Genomic DNA, 22,662 nt, shown 5'->3' on the forward strand with positions numbered 1-22,662 from the left:
ATACCCGAATAAAACGAACCACGAAACAGTAATTTTGAAAGTGATTCCTTCAATTTTAAAGCCCCTGCCCCCTCATTCTCTTTATCCGACAGTGGTGTAATGAACCCCCCCAAAAAAAACAATGGAGCGCAAATAATGTTAAACATATACTGTTGTGGATTTGTTAAAGTCACGGGTGAGTGAAAATGTTGACCTTTTTCAAATGAAAGCTAATATTGTGATAGGGCCTGCATATGTCACCCTTTCCCCCCAAAAAAATCATTTTTTCCTCTTTCATTCCTTTTTTCCCTTCGTCTTTAAAATTCAGTGGAGGAAGGGACGGAAACCCCCCACCCACGTATATGTACTCCAATGCCATATTCCAATATAATTCATATAAATGAATCGAAATTTTTTAGACAGATTTTAAATTTTGGCTATTCTCGAATTTTAATTTACATTTTTATTTTCCATTAATTCGGCAATATCATGTTTTTTATTCTAATGACTGAGCAAAAATGATTAAAGGATATAATGCCGCAAATTCCCAATAAGGATTGTTGGTTGAACCTCTGAATTTTATTAGGCCTATTTTCATGAACTGTATCGAAAACTAACATGAAACCTTCAATTTGGTATTCAAATTCAAAGAAATGCTCATTGTTCTAAACTGCAAGACTGCTCCTTTTTTAAACAGGGCGCCATCACATGTTGCAACCATGCCAACATACCAGACGCTTTCGAATGAATGAAGAGAATAACGGGAGCTGAAATTTAAAAGATATTTTAATATTATCCAAGGTATGTAATGAATTATGTGTTAAATAGTATAGGGAGAATCATACAATATATTCAATTCAACCGTGAACATCTATAGAGTTTTTGCTGCTTGGAACTGGTAAATTAATCGCAACTTTGTTTTTCTGCGGCATTCAACGGTGTGTTGACATTTGTGTCCGCAGAGTTTTCGGCGTAAATTATGTCGAGGTGTTGTGGTCTCGAAATCTCGTCGCATGACTTCTGAGCGCAATCTCGATAACGTAAAAAAGAAAGAAAGGATTGTTAGTCGTTACACAACCCGCCAAGCCAAGGCCAACACCTACTCAGCAGCTGCCTGCGCCTGTCATCTGTGGAGGAAGGATAAAAATGAGATAAAAATAAAGTTGGCAAAATGGCATCCGTCTTTTTTGAGGAGTTATTTAACAGTTTTATTTTTTTTTTAATTTCTCCTCGTACACAGTCACAGACGGCTTGCTATCCTTCCTTCCTGATTTTCTCCCTTCGCTGCTTTCGGAGATCAGCCCTATGAAGGCAATAGCAAGGCAATATCGCGCAGCCACCATTAGGGGGTTAACAATGCAAAATCCCCCCGACGGGGCTCATTGAATTTTGTCTTTATTTCATAAAAATATATAGAAAAAGAATTGTACCAAAATAAAGATTAGTATTTCGTTTTGTCCTGAAATGCACCAAAACGTAGAAAAATAAACTTAAATTTAAAGGGGAAAAAGCAGTGACTTACTTTGGCTGTCACGCAACTTGACTTCCCTATTTTATTCGAACTTAATACATAAACATATGGGCATTGAGTCCCTGTACAGATTGAGGCATTGAGCTAGAACTTCGGTCTCTGTAATGTGTATTTGGTGAGTGGAGCCAATGGAGTTCAGCGAAACAACCAACATAACAAGACCGAAGCTTTTGGTTTAATGATTGATATACTGTCTTGATTAATTTAGTCTTGATGTAGTCTTGAGGACTCCAGTCTCCATGTCTAATATTTTGTAATATTTAGACATATATTTCTCAGAGATGTCAGGTTAAAAAAAATATGCGTGAGATTTTTGTGACTCGGCGTGACTTAACACTTGTACGTTTCACAACGCGCGTGCGAGATATGGGCTTCATCATGATATTGATCCATACTACAAAACCATGCGATGCATGCACGTGATTCGTCGTATCACGTACTAGCTGTGCGCTGACTGCACTCACGTGCCGGGGCCATTGCGTATAATCTAACAAATTATGCTACTTTATCTCTTTTTTTTTCTGTCGGGTCCCGATGCGTGAGAAAAATGGGTGCCATGCGTGAGATCGTGATACGGACCCTGGATGCGCGAGTCTCACGCACAATGCATGAGACTAGGTAGCTCTGACTTCTTTAACCCAGGGAACAAAAAACCGAAAAGTTCTCTCCTACCCCAGTCTCGATCGGCCATTTTGTTATGATTCATAACAAAAATGGCCGATCGAGACGGGGTTAGAAGGAGAGAACATTTATGTTTTTTGAGGCTCCAGTTTGTGCCCAGATGTCAGGAAACTGCCACTCGTTAGACCTTCATCCATATAATCTTGGCAAGTGCTTGATTTCTGTTTTAACTATTCAGAGAATTATTTTGACCATACTTCACGCTAGTCAGGTGAGTATGGTTAATTACACGTAAGGTCCTGGGCTCCCGCCCGCTATGCGGGCGGGAGTTCCCTGGGTTATGACTTCTTCTGACAAGGAGTCTTGATCCCCCGGTCACATATATATAAGAGAAGCATCCCAAACATGGAATAGTATGTGTGCAGCGCTATGTAACTGAAAGGAAAAGGCACTATATCAAATGACTATTGGAAAGCAGAGTCTAATATTAACTTGTTGGAAACTTCATAAATAATGTCTCTAGGCTACTCAGCACTTCTGAAGGGATGCTATTAGTTTTATTACCCTGGTTTTTGCATGGCAGCCTTTCAAGGAATGAATCCTGTGCCAGGTTTCCAGTAACCTCACCTGGATCTCAGTTAGTGTTTCTTTAATAAAGTTGTTCATAAGTTTCAATTACTTTTTGAACAACTGGTTATCCTTTCTTTTAGTAAGAGGTGTACACCTAATTTTTACCAGTCCTTCGTAAAGTCGCTTGTATTGTAGTTTACAAACAGTTTTATGAGACACCTATCGAGGTTGAGTGAGAAGCACAATGGACGTAATTCAACACTGGTTTAGATCTGTATTCTGTAACGCAGAAAAGCATACGTAAACAAATACCAGTATGTGGTAAAAAAAAAAGCAGTAGGCCTATGTCTGTTAGAATGCCGTACTTATTTGTGTGGCTTATTACTATATATTACACAGTGATTGCTTATTTTCTACAGGAAATCCAGGCATCATTTGGCAGTTTTTGTTCATGCTTATTGTGTCAAACAATATTTGGTAGTCATTATTTTCTTTAGTCAGTTTCTATCGAAATTCTTTTATCCTAACTGAAAAATGTGTTTAAGCAGTTCTATACCAAAGCACACACACACATATTCTAGATCTGTAACTACATGTATCTAAATACTCTGTTCCCAGCCCTCCCGGGATTCTGTTGGTAAGCAATGAATATCATAGCAGTTTCATGCATTCAGGAATTGATTTGACTTTTCACATAACTTTTGCAGAATTGCAGCATGGACCTGTCTATCCGGGGAGGGCCGACACCCCGCCAGGCTCGGGTCTCCAGCGCTAAAGGGAAGAAACCGAACAAGACAAGTGGATCGTTGTACAGCACACCAGATGCGCCAAGACAAGGAGGTCGACCTCCTGCCGGCAAACCACAACATCAGGTAATCATGTTGACTGGGCTTTTTTGTGACCTAGTGGTTGAAGTGCCCATCTGATTCATGTAAGGTCATGGGTTCACTTGTAAATTTTGTCTCTGACCAAAGCATTTACTCAGGACTTAAACTTCACTATTATCAGGACAAGGCCAGTGTTCTAAACGGCACATTCCTATAGTACAGCACAGATAAAATCTTAAAGGTAAAACTTAATTTACTGCGCTTTTCCCAAAATAGCCCAAAGCGCTTACAACAAGAAAAATATACATCAAACTATAAAATGAAATTTACAATCCTAAAAGAAGAAATGTCTTCAGTCCCTTTTTATATAAAGAGAGAGATTACGATTATCTGAGTAAAAGAGGTAACTTATTTTAATATTTGGAAGCAGTTACAGTGAAAGTTCTATGCCCAGCCAGTTTCCATGTAATTTTGTATGTGAGCCAAAGTGGGTCCCTGGAGGCTTGTACATTCCTGCAAGGAGTGTACAGGGTTAAACAATCATTTAGATATTGAGGTGCCTGTTAACAGAAAAGTTCTAGCAAAAGTAACTTGAAAACTTTTGGATCTTTTTGTGGAGCGTTGTGGCCCAGTGGATTAGTCTTAGGACTTTGAAACAGAGGGTCGTGGGTTCGAATCCCAGCCATGGCGTAATTTCCTTCAGCAAGAAACTGATCCACAATGTGCTGCACTCAACCCAGGTGAGGTAAATGGGTACCGGTAGGAAGTAATTCCTTAAAAAGCTGTGTGCGCTATGAACGCCTAGCTTAGCTGGGTAATATAGGAGCACCTTGAGCACCTAACAAGGTGGATATGTGCGCAATATGAATACCCTATATTATCTTTCAATCATTAGGGCATCACAGGCCATGGTCTTTGATGATCTTTAATTAATTTGAGCCATGTTTTCTTCTTTACTTATAGATAAAGTCAAAATTTTATTTGATTCTCCATTGATTAAATGATTGTTTTCTTTCTGTGTATCAGACACTAAAAGGTACATGTCATATAATTTGAATTGATTCTTGTATATTTTCAATTTTTTCAATCACCTTTTGAAATGGCAGGGCACTGGTATAACCCAATCTCAGATCGATAAATACACAAGACCAAAGAGCCATGGTCCAAAACCAGACAAGTAAGTTTTTTTTTTATTCAATTTTCACTTTTTTATGTGTCTTCTAATTAATTGATGAATAATTGTAAATTATGATGCAACAATGAAGCTAAAAACATTTTTTTTTTCATTTTCTCTTTTTCAAAATAAATGTCCAATACTTGTGTAGGATTATGATCAAAATTTGAATAAAATCAGTTAAAATTTATCTTATTCTTGAATGTTTGTGAATTTGGAAAGTTTGAAGAACATTGCCAGAAAATAATACTTGCTATAACATTGCAAGATGTAAAATATATTTTAATAAAGATACACATTATGACCAACAAATCAAATGTCAAAGTATTTTTGGTAACGTGCCTAAAATAGAATTCCAAGAAGCCTTTTATCTCAACGATTCATAAGCAAACTACATGTGTTGGAAATTGTACCATCAACAGTGTACCATCTTTAGACCTGGCTCGACTTGCTGACTATGACAACACATTATCAAAACCTATCGAGGACTATGAAGAAAAGATGTCCATTCCAGATACCGCTAGCACGGTCAGGTAAGAAATAGAATGATTTATAGGCCAAATCAACTGTGATCATATGAAAACTGAATTACAAATCTTAGTGGAATTATTTCTTTCTTGTTCAATTTTGTTAAAATTGTCAGAATTCTGCTTTCTTATTTCCTCTTCTGTTAAAACATCTTGTCAGTTGGGGTTGATTTCCTTCAAATCAAAATGTCATCAAAGAGATCTTAACCAATCACCTCTCTAATTGACAACAATTACTTGTCTTATACAGAGTTAAAAAAAAAGATAAAAAAACGATGGAAGCAAATTAGAATTGATTATTGATTAAAAGTGTGATGCAAATTACACTTTGAATCCTCTGCCAGTTGAAATGATTAAATATGAAATTGTCTGATAAATTCAGAAATAAGAAATGAGGCTATTTAATGCATTGAAATCAAATCATTCAGGATCTATGTGACATTCTGTCAATGAAGTTAAACAGAAAAAAGAGGGCAAAGTTGGGCATTGTGCATAAACTATGATGGGCAAAAATGACAAGTGTAATGTAATAAGAGGTATTGTGCTGCCGTAGATTAACATACTGTACATGTAGCAGGTTAATTGCAAATGAAATTGGAGACAATCTTCACAAGTTTCAGGTTATGATGAATGATGCATTGTAATATACACACATGTCTATGACACACCTCATATTTTGCTTCAATAATTGAATACTTAATTTACCTGAAATAAATCTTTCCAATTTTTCTCATGATCTTCCCAACAGTTGGGGATACCATGACTACAACCCAAAACCGTCGGGAAGGAACAGCGCCCTCAAAGCCCCGTTTGCACTGCATCACACACCTGACACCCCCCTCTCAGCTCAGAGTGTGTCCTGTCGGCCGGCCAACGTTCCTAAGCTGAATGTAGGAAATAAAGAAAAGGTTAAGGCAAAGGTATGTCAGGGTGTCTGATGTTAGAGCATTGGACTCATAATCGCAAGGTTGTGAGTTCGAATCCCAACTCTGCCATTGGCTCCATTTTGATAAAAAGGCTTGAGAGTGATATCTGTCGTCTATAAGGTCAGCCAATATGACTGATTAACTTAGACGTAAACTGATTCATAGGTAATTGGATATATACATACCAGCTTGGCATTTACCAGCAAGATGCTGTCCTGCTGAGTTCCTATGGGAGTTATCATAAAACAGCAGCAGTTTTCCCTCAGTATTGTTATGAAACAATAAAGCAAAATTTTATATAGCACTTTATTATAAACATTTCAAAGTGCTGCATGAAATCGCTGCTCTGCTAAAGCCAGGGTAATTAGTTATTAAAATCAGTGCATTAATTTAAAGCACTAAGAGAAAGTGTTAAGCATTATGTAAGCAGTTAAATATGAGCAATTGTAATAATTGTTATTATATGTCTATCAGGATTGTACCTTCACTATGATATACTGCATTCAGGATAAATATCATTTCACTAATACACCTTCTGGAGGTTTCCTTGAGCAGTATGAATCCAACCATGCACATGCCCAAGAAAGAATATATGGTGTACCTTGAAGCCTCTGCATTTACCCCCCCCCCCCCCATAATGCACGTGTTGACTCCTGGCATGACTCTTTACTTTTGAGGAAGGCATGTCTTTACAATAGCTCTTCACAATTTATGGAAATGTTGGTCCCTCACCCCTCATGATAATGTCCTTTATTACTCCCCCCCCAGTTTTGTTTGGTTACTTGTTTGGTCTATATAATGTAAATTGACATTCAGATAATGTTTTAATTGGAAATAGACTGCATGGGATGAACCTGCTGTTCCAGATAATGTGCCCCTCCCTCTGAGAGGCAGAAGAAGCAGTTGAAAGAGCACCAGGTAGAAGTGAAGCAGCAGTACAAACAACAAAAATCCCAAGGGGGTGCAGGAAAACAAGTGGAAGATCATGAACAAAAGCCAGAGTAAGCGACATACTATCCGCCCTAAGCCTGAGTCGAATCGATTTTAAAATCGGTGTTCGATCGATGTCATCGAACACCGGTGCAGATTTTGCAAAATCGGTGCATCGAAAAAAAAAAAAATACGTCGGCCGGCCGATTCGTTTGGTTCACACAATCAATCATCAAAATATCAGTAATGTCCAACTTGACTACTACTTACTTACTTGATTTCTATTGCCCCCCAAATGAAACCGATTGTGCAATTATGATGCCTATTCACCATTAATTTGAAGTTTATTTCGATCATACTTCGAGTCTTACTCGTCTGCTCGTGCTGAGATAATTTATGCACGATGAATTCATGAATGGAAGTCATGGCCATCGATCGCGCATGCGCAGTACTGTTCTTTAATCAAACCAGAAAATGGCCGGAGATTGACGCGATCAACGTAAAATAAATCTTGCTTTCATGAACAATATTAATATTATGACCACAGAACATTATTTAATCGTAATATTTAACAATAATTTGCATATGATAATCATTAATATGAATTTAGAGCTTGATGTGAAACGTTTGTATTTCGTTTCAATTTTCAATGGCGGACATCTCATGACGATCGACTTGAGTCGAGAGAGTGCACTTGTCTAAAAAAAAATAATTATCACATCAGGATTGATTCTCGAACATTGCCTACATTAAAAAAGTCTTTTCAAGGTCGTAATATAACCATATAATAACATTTTACATGACAAAACAGAGAAAATTGCGTTTGAAATTTTTTTTCCCCATCAATTTGAAGCTAGTTTGTGCCCAACTTTGGGCTCTGATTTCATGAATGGAAAATATGTCATACGTCATCGAACATGAATGCGCATTGTGCTTTTCTCGGAGCTCGGAGAAGACGTCCAGAGATGGAATAACAAAAGAAATAATGCCAGTATTAATTCTTCCATATGAACATAACATACTTTGCTGATATCGTCAATATTCTTAGTATGACCATAAAATCTTGTTAAATCGTAATAATTTATATGAATTTAGGGCTCGATTCGAAACATTCGTATTTATTTCGATCGCATGCTCAATATTATTGTCAACAAAAAAAATGGATTGTCATCATCATATCAGGATTAATTCTCGAACATCGTCAAAACTCATATTCCACAATCTTTCCTCACAATCGTTATATCAGCATTGAATAGCAATTCAAATGACCATCCAGAGAAAATTACGTATTTATTCGCATAAATTTATTTGGAACTCATTTTGGAGCCAACTACACAATCTCAGGCAAGTTATAGCGCTCTCCGTTGGTTGCACTTGTTTGCTGGCGCTGACAAGCACGCCTGTCGTTTCGGGAGAGTGAGTGTACGGGGCTGCGGACGGGGCTGGTGAATGCGAGTCTGGACTGCGAATGCTAGTTGACCGAAAATCATTCGGATCGACTCTGCGTGATTCATGTCTTTATTATTGTTTCACTTTAAACTTATATGTTGTCATCTGCAAATACCATTGTTGAAGATATTTTGGGAAGAATTCTGCATTGGTCCCCGGCCTTTTTTTGTGTGTTTTGTGGTCATGGAAAATACAAACGAACTTTGCTCTGTCATCTGCTTTTGCAACGCTCACCCGGCTAACGCCAGCGCATACCGTCAGTGCGTAGTGCATGCATCGACGCGATGGCCGGAGCAAATTTTTTCCCGCCTTCAATATTCGATGCATCGATGTTCGATCGAATTAAAGCTGTCGAACACCGGTTTTCAAAATAATCGATATGACTCAGGCTTAATCCGCCCCCTTTAAACATCACAAATTGCAATGCATAGCCTTAATAATTCGGTCACAGATGATATTAGGTATTAATGAACATGGTTTTATGCTGCCATCAAAATTTTTTTTGAGATAACAAGATAGTTTCATATATGGGTACAGGAGCTGAAATGAATTTATTAGATATGTTGTGGATATTCACTTATATGTTAAAGGTAAATGCCTGTCGTGGAAACAATTTAAAGAAAGATTTGTGCAGAATCCAATAAAATGACTACCCAAGTGTCTATTGGCATAAGTAAATAATATATGCCAAATGAATCTTGAAAAAAAATGTAATTGCTGAGAATTTGGCAAAATAAGCATGGGATTCAATCCAAATATTAGGCCTATTTTGAAGAAATAATGATACACTGTCCTATATGTGCATATCCGTGTTGGCGATCTACACTGTAATCATGTCTCAGCTTAAATTTCATGATTTCGCTCAGTTCAGTCAATGTGGCTGAACTCCATCGAGATTAAGAATGATATTATCACTATTAAATCTTGGTTTTACAGATTTTCTTGTTAAATCAGTGTTTACTGCTACTACTTTCATTCATCTTTAACTGATTTCACTCACTGTACCTGGTAGAGTTGACTTTTGAGAATCCATCTTCTTTCTTTACATCTATCAGACCAGAGATGGCGCCGCCAGATGATGAGCCTCTAAATACTAACTGGAATAATGCATCACTTAGCACAAGGCGAGAGATCAACAAGAGGGTAGCAGCGGTTAGTAATCATATATGTAGTTATGGTTTTAATGTTATACCATATTTAATATGGACCATTTATATATATGGCACAGCTACTATATAAATATACACCTGTACTCTACTGCACTTAACTTTTTGTATCACAATATTATTATCCCAGCTGTAGGCATACAGACGCCCATGGGCAGTGATATGTCCTATACAAGCAACGTTGTATTATTACTATTATTAGCCGAGCAGCCATATAGGCACTCAAGCATTTGAGGAATTTCTTCCTACCTCACCTGGGTTGGGTGCAGCACAATGTGGGCAAATTTCTTGCTGAAGGAAAACACGCCATGGTTGGGAATCGAACCCACGTCCCACAGATTGAAATTTAGTGGTCGTAACCACTAGACCACGGCAACCCCATCTGATAATCAGGCCGGATTATCAATTTAGTACATACACTAACTTGTAATGGAATTTCCTCTTTGAATTATTGTCATTGGGCTTTTTTGTTTTTTCTCTCTGTTGTTTTGCACTCTTTTGTTACATTCAATTTTGTTATGATGATGTTTTCGATTTTGTTTATAGTGTTCAAGATGTTCATTATTGTAATGTTTTTGTATACAGGGCACCCTATTAAAACAATACTGACAGGACCAACAATTATTGACAGGACCAACCTGTTGAGAGAAAACAAACTTAAGAAAATGGAGTAAACATAAACATTTAATTGAACAGAGCATGTTACATATAAATGCACTTCTTCACCATGAAAATTATACTCTGATTGTAATTTTTATGCTTTAAATATCTAGTAAAATTTTACAGAAAAGTCATGCTTGAAATGCTATTTGTCATTAAAGCTGGTTAGTTTCTTTTGTAGGAATCTGTTGTTGCAGAAAGGAGAAAACAGCACATAATGGAGACTGTACTGGTCGACCAGTTGTCACGGTAAGGCACCTTTCTAATAAATCATTGCTATGCCATTTTAGTAGGATTCCCACTCAGTGTCTCTCTTCGTGGCTTTCCTATATTCCATAGTGTTTTGTGTATGTAGAAATGGATTAGAGAGGAAAGACCACTGTGCAAGAATCCCACTCATACCATCTTCACAATCGTTTTCAAATTTATCCCGATGCTGTCACGGGACGGCGACACAACTAGAAACCTAGAAACCTGCAATAAATTCATTCACAGTAGAAAAGTTGTCCCGGCACAGTCCCTGGATAAATTTCATGTATCCATTCACACTGCAGTAGGTGATTTTTATGACGATCCATAACAAAACACGTGGAGGCATGTGACCCGTGAGTGACCCAACTTTGATACACCAGAAACAATCGATGGTCGGAGAAGTGAACCCACGTCCTTCAGATTGAAATACGAGTAATAACCACTAGACTACGGCGCCCCCACATTATAGTATTCATATCACAAGTGGTTTATCCTGGTGTTGTAGCGGTGCGTCTTCACACTGAAGGAACATAACCACAGTCGCAGGGCTGTCCTGCTGCCATTACTATGGCTTGCCTCGCAATAGTTTGTTGCGGAGTTAGATTGAGACGAGGTTATCCCAAGGTAATTTATTGCAGGCCCGAGAATTCAAACTAAAGGCAACACCACTACAGTCTTGAGACAGTCCCGGTACTGTAGCGGTGTTTGAACCCAGTGTGAAGATGGTATCAGTGTCTCACACAGGTGCTTTCCTGCATTCCCCATTAAACGGGAAGATGCTGGCATGTGATGTCATAAATTTATTTTTAAAATTCTAACAATTTATTTTTAATCTTTGGTGCATTTTCCTGAAACCTTCAATATTTTTTTTCTGGTATTTCAACAGTAAACTTTTTTAGGACGAACTTCCTCTTAAAGGGTCTTTCAGCAGGTATGGTCTCCATGTGTCTCAGGTGTCATCAATTGGCTACGTGTGTGGTTTGCCTGTTGAGTGCTCTCAGGCAGGCAGGCTTCACAGCAAATCTTGATTATTTATTGTCTTTATAGAACTTAATGAATTCGATTTGAGATATTTCCACATATAATTCCATTGCACTTTGCCTATTTCAGAGCTGCCAAGTAGTACAGATTTTCCATATTTAGTACCGAAAAATGAGAAGAATACTGATGGTGTCATGCAAAAAAATGATTTCTAAAGCTCCAGTTTTATGTGTTGTCGTATGGTATTTCTTTGAAAATACTGATTTCCTCACCAAAATACTGATTGTCAGCTTTGAAAATACTGAAATGTTCTTGTTCATGTTAACTTAGACCATGGTCTCACTCTGCTTAAATTATAGGAAGCCATAAGTGTCAACATTTTTATTAATGTGTATGTTTCTTATGTAATACTGTGCTCTTTCCTGATTCATCGATGGTGAAGACAATCATCTAATCATACTTTCTAGACAATTATGAATGATTTGAGAGCCAAATGATCTGAAATATGATATCTCTACTGCTAGTGATTTATGTAACAATTGGCTATCCATACTTAAACCACAACTTTAACCCTGAGTTAAAGTTAAACCTGACTTCCGAATACAGGCCTATGGGTTTTGTTTATTTTCAGAGCTCCAATAAGTGACCCAGAACAGGACCAGGTAACCACACCGGGATCAAGCCATCGCTACTACGCACAATCTCCTATCAGACCGCGCAATCTACATGCTACCAAGTAAGGAACCTAGTCGAAAGGCAGAGCCGCGTCTTTCCCACAGCAAGTGATTCATAATTACTAATTCTTGCATTTCATCAAGTACTCGATAATGGGAAATGTTGGAAAGACGCATAGTGCAAGTCACCCGAACAAAAAGTTGATTTGAATAAAAAGAAAAAAACTCAAACAAGCAGAACACTGAAAATTTCATCAAAATCGGTTGTAAAATGAGAAGTTATGACATTTAAAAGTTTTGCTTAATTTCATGAAATATTTATAGTCACATCCTGGTTGGTATGCAAATGAGGAAACTTATGCCATCATCCACTCAATATTTATTTTGTACTTCATTACATTCTTGGAATAAGAAATATTCTAATTTTCTCCTCATTGTCATGTGAAACAAAGTTTGATTTCCGAATATATATGCAATTATTGTTTTAACATGTTGTGGTTGAAACAGGAGGGTCTTTATTGTCAAATCTGTAAAAATCATCAACTCATTTACATATCAACGAGTTGTGCATATAACTGTTTTGTGAAAAATTAGTGAAATGCTAATATAATAGACTTCTGTAATGTAGGAAAGACGCATAATGCCTTAGACGCTGTAATGTAGAAAAGACGCAGAGTGCCTGTAGGAAAGACGCATGATGCCTTTTGTAGACAATGTAATATAGGAAAGACGCATAGTGCCTTTAATAGATGCTGTAATGTAGGAAAGACACATAATGCTTTTCCCACAGGGATCCTGCAAATAACTTTTCATTACCGATTCTTACATGTCATTATGACTAAATAATGGGGAATGTGGCAAAGATGCATAGCACCTTTAAAGTGGGATTTGTGCTGAAAGATGTGTCACAGACCATTGGCAAGTTGCTTAAGTATTTGACAGAAAAAAATGAAGGAGAAAGGAAGGGGAAAAGGAAGAAGAGAAGAAAAAGGAGCAAATAGTGTTGTGTATATAGATTGGATGAGAATAGAAGAGTGGGAAAGAGAGGAAAGATGAAGAGAAAATATGGAAGGAAAACAAAATCAAAGAACAACAAATTGGAAGAATAAAAAGAATGAATCACAGGGAAAGAAAGAACACCCTTTGTGGGGATAAGGAAGAAAAATGTAAAGATAGATGTATAAATAAAATAAGACAAAATGAGGGGAAGAAGAGATGATAGAGATTATCAGGAATAAAAAGAGGAGAAATTAAAGAAGGAAGATGAAATGTGAAAAGGCCGGAAAGAAGGAAGGGAAAGATTGAGATATATATAGATTGATGTCATAATACTTAGTAGTATATCAATGACTTACGAACATTATATACATGTAGTTCTGTAGCTGACACCTGGTAGTTATCATTTGTTGAATAACACACAAAAAGATTCTCTTTGTTTTCCTCTGTCTCTGTCTTGCTCTCTATTTCTCTCTCTCTCTCTTGCTCCCTAGGACCAATCCTACCAACTCAGTCACAGAGAAGATGCTTGCCAAACGTCTCAGCTTCAGTTGTCGGGTGGTGTCCAGGAACGGGAACATGGCCCTAAAAGAGCTCTGTGGTTTCTATTTCGCTCTCGACAAGACAATGACCATCTACGAATTCAGGCAGTTTGGTAAAAAGTGAGTATGTCCAAGGCCCTGTCCTACAATGGAGCAGGATTGATCCAATCATTCTCAACTACGGACAGCCAGTGACACCAGAATTCTTAGTTTATAATCAATCACACCTATCCCTTTAAAAACAAGAATGATCAGCACAATGAGAGCTATAAGAATACATGTACATTAATATTTTTCTTATTTATTGGACATGATACAATATTTATTAACAACAGTTGCCTGCTTAATCATTGTCATTTCTTAAAGTAACCAAATTATTATGAATCAAGAAAGCAATTGCATGAACAAATACAATTTCAAACATTGTGGTATAATGCCAGTTCTCTGATGTTTTGTTTCGTTTACCCAGAGCTTCAGCTTTGCCATTCATCAAGAGAGATAAATACAGAAGGAGAGTTGGGAGGAGAAAAGGAATGTTGTACACTGCGCAGGATTTAACAAGGGTAAGAAGGACTTAACATGCAGTTTGAAGATAATGCATACATGTATATGTGATCTGGGTAACTGCACTCCTTACGACTGGTCCACGATTCAATTTTAGAACAAATCGCATTTAGCTCATTTTCTGAAAATGTGAATGAAAATTATATTTTTGTTTGAGGTGGAAATTTTACTCTGCTAATCCTCCATTTACAGCTTAAAAGTATTGGAAATGCATAAAAGGTTCTGCGAGTTATTACTGGAATTCTTGTTAAAAAGACATGACAGAGACTTCTGATTGAATGCCTAATTGTACTTTCTTTGATATACCTGTCTTTATATTCTCTTGCTGAATTTTGGTTAAGCTAACAGTTTTCTATTTTTCTTTCCACAAACAAGGGTGAAGATCTTAGTTTTGAGACAGAGGATCAGCCATCTTTACCGGAGTGTCTTCAAAAGAAACCGGTCGTCGTTCTCAGAGTCACCGATGTCGATGAAGATATGAAGAAAGATTTTATGTAAGTTTTCAATTGATACATTGAGATAAACTCATCTTTATGTAATCATAAAATTTTAGCTAAAAATCGATAATTCTGATGATCACTGACACAAAAAGGCATATTTGGGACATTAATATTACTTTGGGGAAAATATTTTATGGAATTCCATGCTTATTTTGCTAATTTCTCAGCAGCTACACACTTTTTTTCAAGAGCCATTTGCCACATATGTTTTATTTATACAAACATTTAGGTGTCAGGTTTTTTTTAGTTCAGTTGGAACTCATTTTGAAATCGTTGCCACAGTTGGAATTTATCTTTCAGTATACAGTACTTTGCACACAATTGCAATGGACGTGCTTGATGCATATTGTACATGTAAATACCCTTGAATGCGCTGCATTGCCACATCACTTTCATAATTGTGTCATATTTTTTAATAAAAAGGAAATGGTGATTACATGTCATCAGAGTTTCCCTCACTTGCATAATTGCCTTTTATGTGCATTTCAAATACCGAAAAGCAAACGTTTTCAAATATCATGCATATTCATTCAGTTTCGATGAAATTTTCTGTGATCAGCTTGTTTGAACTTCATATTTTTGTTTATTCATATCAACTTTTTGTTACGATGAACTTTACCTTTCATATAATATACATGTAAAACTTCATATTCAAGTTGTTTATAAAGTCAGTTGTTGTTTCACCAATCGTTTTATGAAACACCCCTCTTGATATTTTCAAATTATTTTTTTGTTTAGTTTCGGAGATAATGTACCATACAATGATGTAGAGCTGAGGAAGGGAATGAACCCGCAGAGAGCTCGTCAAGAAACAGAGGACTGGAAACTAATATCTCATGTTCAAAGTAAGTACTATAAACATGTTTTTTTATGATGCAGGGAGAGTCACAAGTTGAGTCCAATTCTCTATGGACATGGTATGTGAATGGAACTTGATTGTTTGTGTTTGTTGTTATTTTTGTGGTTAAAAAAACAGGATGCCTCTTTTCAGACTGAAGTCTGAATTAAGACTACATGTATATCATCTTACCATCAGCCATAGAAAATACATTTTTATGCATAAAAGTGCTGATTCTAGATGATTTTCAGACTTATTTTTTTGTCAATTCTGAGTGGCATCCCTGAATATTACAAGTGCTTAGGACACAGAACAGTTTGACATATTATTTTGCTTGTTAACTCTGCAATTTTGCATTTTCTTCAAAACACAGTTTTTTATTTCATGCATAAAAATTCTTTGTCATTTTGTTTAATTTTGCTGGGATTCATTTGTAATGTGTTACAACAATTCATGTTTATCCAGATGAAGTTCATAAGCAGATCAAGAGCCGAGCATCACGGACATTAACAGGGCTTGGGAAACACTTCAAGAAGCTTGACAAATCAGGGGATGGTACTCTAGATAAAGAAGAGCTGATGGAAGCACTCAACACTTATCGCATCAAGATAGATAAAAAGGTGAGTTTTCATGGTAGCTAAATGTAGATGATAGGCTGGATGATCATGGTGATACATTTATTAATAATAATAGTCAGCTCTTGTATAGATCAAGAAGGACTGGATATTATTACCCCGCTGTAGCTCAAGCAGGCTTCCAGTGCTCAGTGCATTTCAAGAAATAAATTTCTACTAGGTACCCATTCACCTCACCTGAGTTGAGTGCAGCACAATTTGGATAAATTTCTTTTGCTGAAGGAATTTACGCCATGGCCGGGATTTGAACCCACGACCCTCTGTTTCAAAGTCCGGAGACTAATTAATTCGAGCTTAGTGAAATAGAGTGAAAGACGAAAAACAAATTGCCAAAAATTCAGAAATAAAGTGGTTCCTTTTTTCTCCAAGGTCTTTGCTTGATACAGACAGATCTCTATGATATTCAGTTTCAAAACTTAGATTTGAAACTTTTTTTGGGGGTCCAAAATGCAAAAATTTAAGATTTCGGTTATTTTAAACAATTGTTGATATTACAATGGTGAAAAGGAGCATTACTCTTTTTAAGCATTGTGAATAGAGAATTTCATTTAAGCTTATATTTAAGTTCATTTTAATAAATTACTGCTTAGAAAATAAATTATGTTTGGTTCTGGTAATGCGCACAGGCGATAGTTAATTCATTTATTCAAGTACAGGCCCAGAATTCGGGTATTTTAAGGTCAAGTGCTCTTTTCTCTTTGTTGTGAAATGAGGGGAAAATGATCATATGAGCATACAGTGGATTTCTATTAATTCTTTGGTGCATGTGCATTATCTTTTCCATGAATATCAAAGGAGAAAGATCATCACTAGCATTCCATTCCATGTGCCTCTCATTGAATATAAATATTTTTCTTTTCAGCTCTTTGATCAGCTTTGGTTGATAATTGATCAGAACGGAGATGGAGCAATTGATTATAGTGAATTCTGCAGAGCATTTATTGGTGAAATGAATGAATTCAGAAAACATTACGTTATCAAGGTAAGTGTATGTAGATATTATCATCATTATTCCCATCTTTATTATCATCATCTTCATCGTCATCATCATCTTTATCATCATCACCATCACTATCATCATTATCATCATCATTATCACCACCACTTTTATCATCACCACCATCACCTCCATCATCATCTTGATCATCATCATATCTTTTTCACCAAATTTGTTCATTTCAGTAATGTAATATTTTATTTTGCACAATTGGACATATCTTTGTTATACCCGGGACACATTTGCTGGTATTTTGATAAGTAAACCTCTACTTAACCCTAGCCTACACTAGAATTTTAAACTACAGGTTTCATGATATTTCTTCCATATTTGTAGCATTTATAATGTACCAATTACATGTACTTCCTTCAAATGCATTATACAGTGCATTTTTGCCTTTCCCTATTCCCATTTCACAACTCAAATCATTTTTGACCACTTTTTGCTGCAGGAAAAGAATTAAAATTGTTCAAGCCAGTGATGCATGCATGAGTTCACATAATATAAAGAAAACACATGAACAGACATATGTATTTAAGATTTTGACGTCCCTGGCTTTCCATACTCATGGGATTAATCACAATTCCATGAGATGCCATTCTGTAGTTGAGGGTGTTTTGTCTCCATCTCAATGATGCGCTGCTTGTGATTTTGTAAGGCTTTCAAGAAGATTGATCCGAATAAGTCCGGGACTGCTGCATTGATGAAGTCCAATTTTATTATTTTTTTTTAATAGCCTTTAAGGTGATTGATCCAAATAGGTCTGGGCCAGCTGATAAAAAAGAAGTCAAGTTTTTTTTACAGGCATTCAAGAAGATCGAGGCCAAAAAGTCAGAGACTGCTAACACAGATGAAGTCAATATTTTGTTCACATGCATTTAAGAAGGTTGTGCAAATATGTGTACATGTAAGTCTGGGACTGCCAGTATGGAAGTCAAGAAGTCATTTTTTTTTTTACAAGCATGTAAGATTGATGCCAGCAAGCCCGGGACTGCTGGAATCTATAAAGTACATAAAGTAAAAAAAGTTCTTTTTTTTTCAACAGGCATTTAAGAAGATTGATGCAAATAAGTCCGGAACTGCTGGTATCGATGAAGTCAAGAAGTTCTTTTGCACTCACAAGCATCCTCATGTTATCTCAGGTAAGAAAGAAAGTAAAAAAAAGGAAGTTGTTGGACAAAGGACAACAAACATAAGCTTTTTATTTTTGTCTTATGTAGGAAGCATAAAATATTAAAAATTACACTGCAAAGAAAAAAAGTACCAAATCTTTTGGCAGATAATCTGTTCAATGAGAGAAAAAACAAAACTTGATCTAGAAGAGGTACATGTATATAACATACATTTTGTATTGTTTAGTTTAAAGAGTTGATTTAACGTGGGTAAATGCTCTTTTTATTGAAGGTAGATAGTTTACCTGTATTTGAATTTGTTTTTTTCAGGCAAGTCTACAGAGCAACAAGTTCTGACTGAGTTCCTGGACGTGTTTGGACCTCGAGTGAAGGAGATATCTTATGGGGAGTTTGAAGACTACTATGAGGGTGTCAGCATTGCTACAAAGAGCGATGACGATTTCATGAACTTACTCCAGGGGTGTTGGACGTTGTAAGTGATGTATGAAATAAAGTTTAAGAAGTAAAAAAACTTGTCTGGTCTTCTGAACTTTGCTTTAATGAAACTCTGGTCCTTATCTCTCGCCCCCCTTAAAAGGACAACCATATGCTTGTTCCAGTTTCGTAGAGATATCCCCTGAGGCAACTTGTTAAAAGTCTGTGCCATGTCTTCTATCAGGACTTTACTACAAAGACACTATGCATCTTTCGACAGCAGCCTTCCTACATTCTCCTTTATTTTGTCTTCGATAAAATGTGAGGATTTGTATTGAAAATTTGCTAGTATTCTGTATAGTTTCTTCAAACTTTTCTGCTCACATTTTCGGCATGATTCAGCTTCATGTCACTGTGCATAAATCACCCTTCTAAACATGAATTTAATATTCCCCCAAGTCAAAAGCGATAATTTCAGGGTAATCAAAACATGTGTTAAATTCAACTCTAGTGAAACATGTTTCTGTGGTCTCAATAGCTTGACTTAGGCATAATCACCTGGGCTGGTATTCAGTTAAAAACTTGGATTAGGCAAATGCAAAATAAGTACATTTCTCAGTTGAGTTAAATAGTTTGTATTCAGTTTGATAATTGCATTTTACGTTAGTAAGCAAGAATAAGTAAGCCAAAATACTTTTACTGAGGAAGGAAATTACTAATTCTATGACCTATGTATTCATTCAATACAGGCCCTGCATTTAAGTTTCTTGCATGAAAAAATGAATGACTAAATAAAAAGGAAAATCAAAATACAGACCACCTATCGTAGATGGATTAATTTGAATTCCATTTTTGTCTTTCCTTCAGTTTGATGATTATATTTTATATTAAATTATTTTTAGTTATTCACAACAACTTGAAGGAAATAGCATTTGGTGAAGACGATTACCTGTTGTTCAATTGTACTTTTTAACTTGTGCAAATAATATGCTAAGCTCTTCTTAATTTTCTTCTGTATATTAGACATAATATTTCTGGTGGCTACATGTTATGTACTGTTATCAAGGAGAGTGTGCCATGCCTGGCATTGGTGACAAAAAATCTCCAGCTGGGTGTTTCATAAAGCTGTTCGTAAGTTAAAGTGATTGGTTAACATTGGTTTGACTTTTAAAAAATCTGAGCCAGAAGGTCGCACTTGCCACCTGTGTCTGTGATATGTTACAAAAATGAAGCCCAGAAAAAATTACGTTCAAAAATAATTATTTAGTGCTTCAAAAATTAAAATATAAAGTGACCGGAAACACCATCTTAATTTCATCCCATACACTTATGTGTACTATTTAGGCGTCTATAAGACACCTATTTACAAAATCAGGGTTTACCTTGTAGTTTTAGCTTTTCATTCTCAATAATGGTTGTTTTCATTGTTTACTAGTTCAAATACATGCACTTGTACACATGTTTCATCTTGGTTTGAGAATTTTTTAAATCGGCTGCTCACAAAGTCAAACAATACCTTTAAGAGCAATTTTAAGAACGACTGGTGAAGCATTCTTATGCGCTAGATAATCGCCAGTGAACATTTAATGATGAATATCATCTACCACAAGAAAGAATTACCAGTTGTTCTTTAAGTCACTCATTAACTTACAAACAGCTTTAAGAAACGGCCCACATAATTTATAGCTCACTTCTCTGTGATCTACATGCTAATTAAGAGTTTGAAATTCCTGGTGGCTGTTTCATAAAGCTGTTCGTAAGTTCAGAGCGACTTTAAGAACGACCGGTGAACCTGTCTTACGCGCTAAGTTATTGTCAATGAACATTTTGGTGCATATCACTTACCACAAGAAATGATCACCAGTCGTTCTTAAAGTTGCTCTTAACTTACGAACAGCTTTATGAAACACCCACCGGGTTCAACTCATGGTCATGTTAATACAGTAATTGTGCTTTTTAAAATGGGTCTATTTATTCTTGCCATTGAGGAAAGTGAACAAATTTTATTTGAGGGAGTACTGGAAAATATGGTGTTGCTAAAAGATGCAGAATTGAAAATCATATTTACAATAGAGTTCTGACAAATATCTCTATAATGCTCATTGATAAATTCAGCTTGTAGATGTGAGAAATATAGAAATGAAATTAGTATATTTGAAATTATGTTTTGAAAGAGATTAAATGACTATTAAAGGGGGAGTTCACTCTGATGTCATGTTTTTGATAACCGGAAAAAAAGAGAGAAACACATCAACAAAGATTTGACAAATGTCCAACAGAGTATGACAGAGTAATATATTCTTTATATTTGTATATATCACATGTAAGTAGCTCCTCATATATATATTTTGGGTGATATAAATAGACCTTCCCATAAAATGAAATTTTCTCATAGAAAATGAAAAAGATTATACTGTTTCATTCAATATATCATCAGACTAGTTTTTCATACAGACAGAAGAAAATATTTTCAGTCATCATGAACAATTACACAATTCAAGGGATTTATGAAAAAATGTTACATGACATATTTTTAGCTGCTTGCTTATGTCATCGCAAAGTTCAAACTATTTAAAAAGAAGTACTCATTCTGTTATTTTTGATGGATTTTTTATCAAATCTGCATTGATATGTTTCTCTTGTTTTTCTGCTAATCAGGTAATAATTGAGGGGAACTTCCCCTTTTTAAGATGTATGTTACATTCCAAAGGCATTTTTTAGTCACACTGAACCTTCTGGGGGTGTTTCACAAAGATTTAAGTATGACTTAAAGTCGCACTTAAATGCCTGGTTGCGTACGGTATAAAAGGCATGACAGCGTTGGTCAGATCATTCCAAGCGGACGCACACTAACGCATTTTGATCAATAAGATTTACATGTTGCAAATCATGTATGCATCAACATTTAAGTGCGACTCCAAGTCATACCTAAATCTTTGTGAAACACCCCCCTCCTGGGCTCTGTAGATATGCTTTATGAGAATGTTTATTATAATTGAATTTGAATCAGTGTACAGGTACAGTGTGATATTGATATAACTTATTATTATCATGTAACATATATGAATTATATATGATTAAAATATTAATTTAATTATATATAAACTATATTTCTTGCAATTTTTACTAAATGGTTGAAACAGAGAGAGGGGGGGGGGGGTGAGAGTGAGATGAAGAGATGTTTGTATTATTATTGAAAGAGGGGAGAGACACCAAAAAAAGAATGGGCGGGGGGGCAAAATGAAGGGGATCAGATTGGAGCAGTTATAGGGGGAGATATAGAGAAGACAGATGTGAGGAGGAGGAGGTGGAGGAAAGAAAAAAGAGAAGTTTCAATATCCTCCAAATTAATAACGTTACGGCGATTTACTCACCCTAATAATATTGACAAGGGAAGAGAGCAAGAAATTTCAGACGTGTTCATATTGACATGCTGGAATTATTCACAATGGAAATATATTTTTTCACCATCAGTCAGTAAATATTTGGACAAGATCTTTAAATAATGAATATCAGACCATTTTATTTGCCAACTCCTCCGGAGTACGGACCAGGTCCAAGAGCATGAACCAAAAAATAGAAACTACGCCATACATACCTTTGGCAAACATACCCTTTTTAATATTAAAGGTCCGTTTCATGAAGAATTGCAACCTAACAGTTCTCAGTAGCCAATCACGACCAAGTAATCCATGGAAGTTACAATAATGGAAAACTTATTATTGTTGTAAGTCATTGTGAAACGGGCCCCTGCACGTGACCGAGAAATAATCCCT

At 36.1% G+C, this 22,662-nt stretch overlaps 1 protein-coding gene across 1 annotated transcript; it reads left to right on the forward strand.

The window, feature by feature from the left end:
- Window positions 1-691: 691 nt before the first annotated feature.
- Window positions 692-19,338, forward strand: LOC121431966 (calcyphosin-2-like). The gene is given in 18 exon segments (XM_041629765.1): window positions 692-780; window positions 3,409-3,573; window positions 4,635-4,705; window positions 5,125-5,235; window positions 5,978-6,149; window positions 6,994-7,027; window positions 7,030-7,156; window positions 9,590-9,686; window positions 10,542-10,609; window positions 12,225-12,329; window positions 13,758-13,925; window positions 14,275-14,368; window positions 14,745-14,863; window positions 15,608-15,714; window positions 16,173-16,327; window positions 17,205-17,324; window positions 18,385-18,481; window positions 18,782-19,338. Coding segments are annotated over 17 exon segments (1,968 nt in total). The 5' UTR covers window positions 692-780; window positions 3,409-3,417; the 3' UTR covers window positions 18,949-19,338.
- The last annotated feature ends 3,324 nt before the right edge of the window (window positions 19,339-22,662 follow it).

The sequence above is a fragment of the Lytechinus variegatus genome, chromosome 18, assembly GCF_018143015.1.
Source record: "Lytechinus variegatus isolate NC3 chromosome 18, Lvar_3.0, whole genome shotgun sequence".
Lineage (NCBI taxonomy): Eukaryota > Metazoa > Echinodermata > Echinoidea > Temnopleuroida > Toxopneustidae > Lytechinus > Lytechinus variegatus.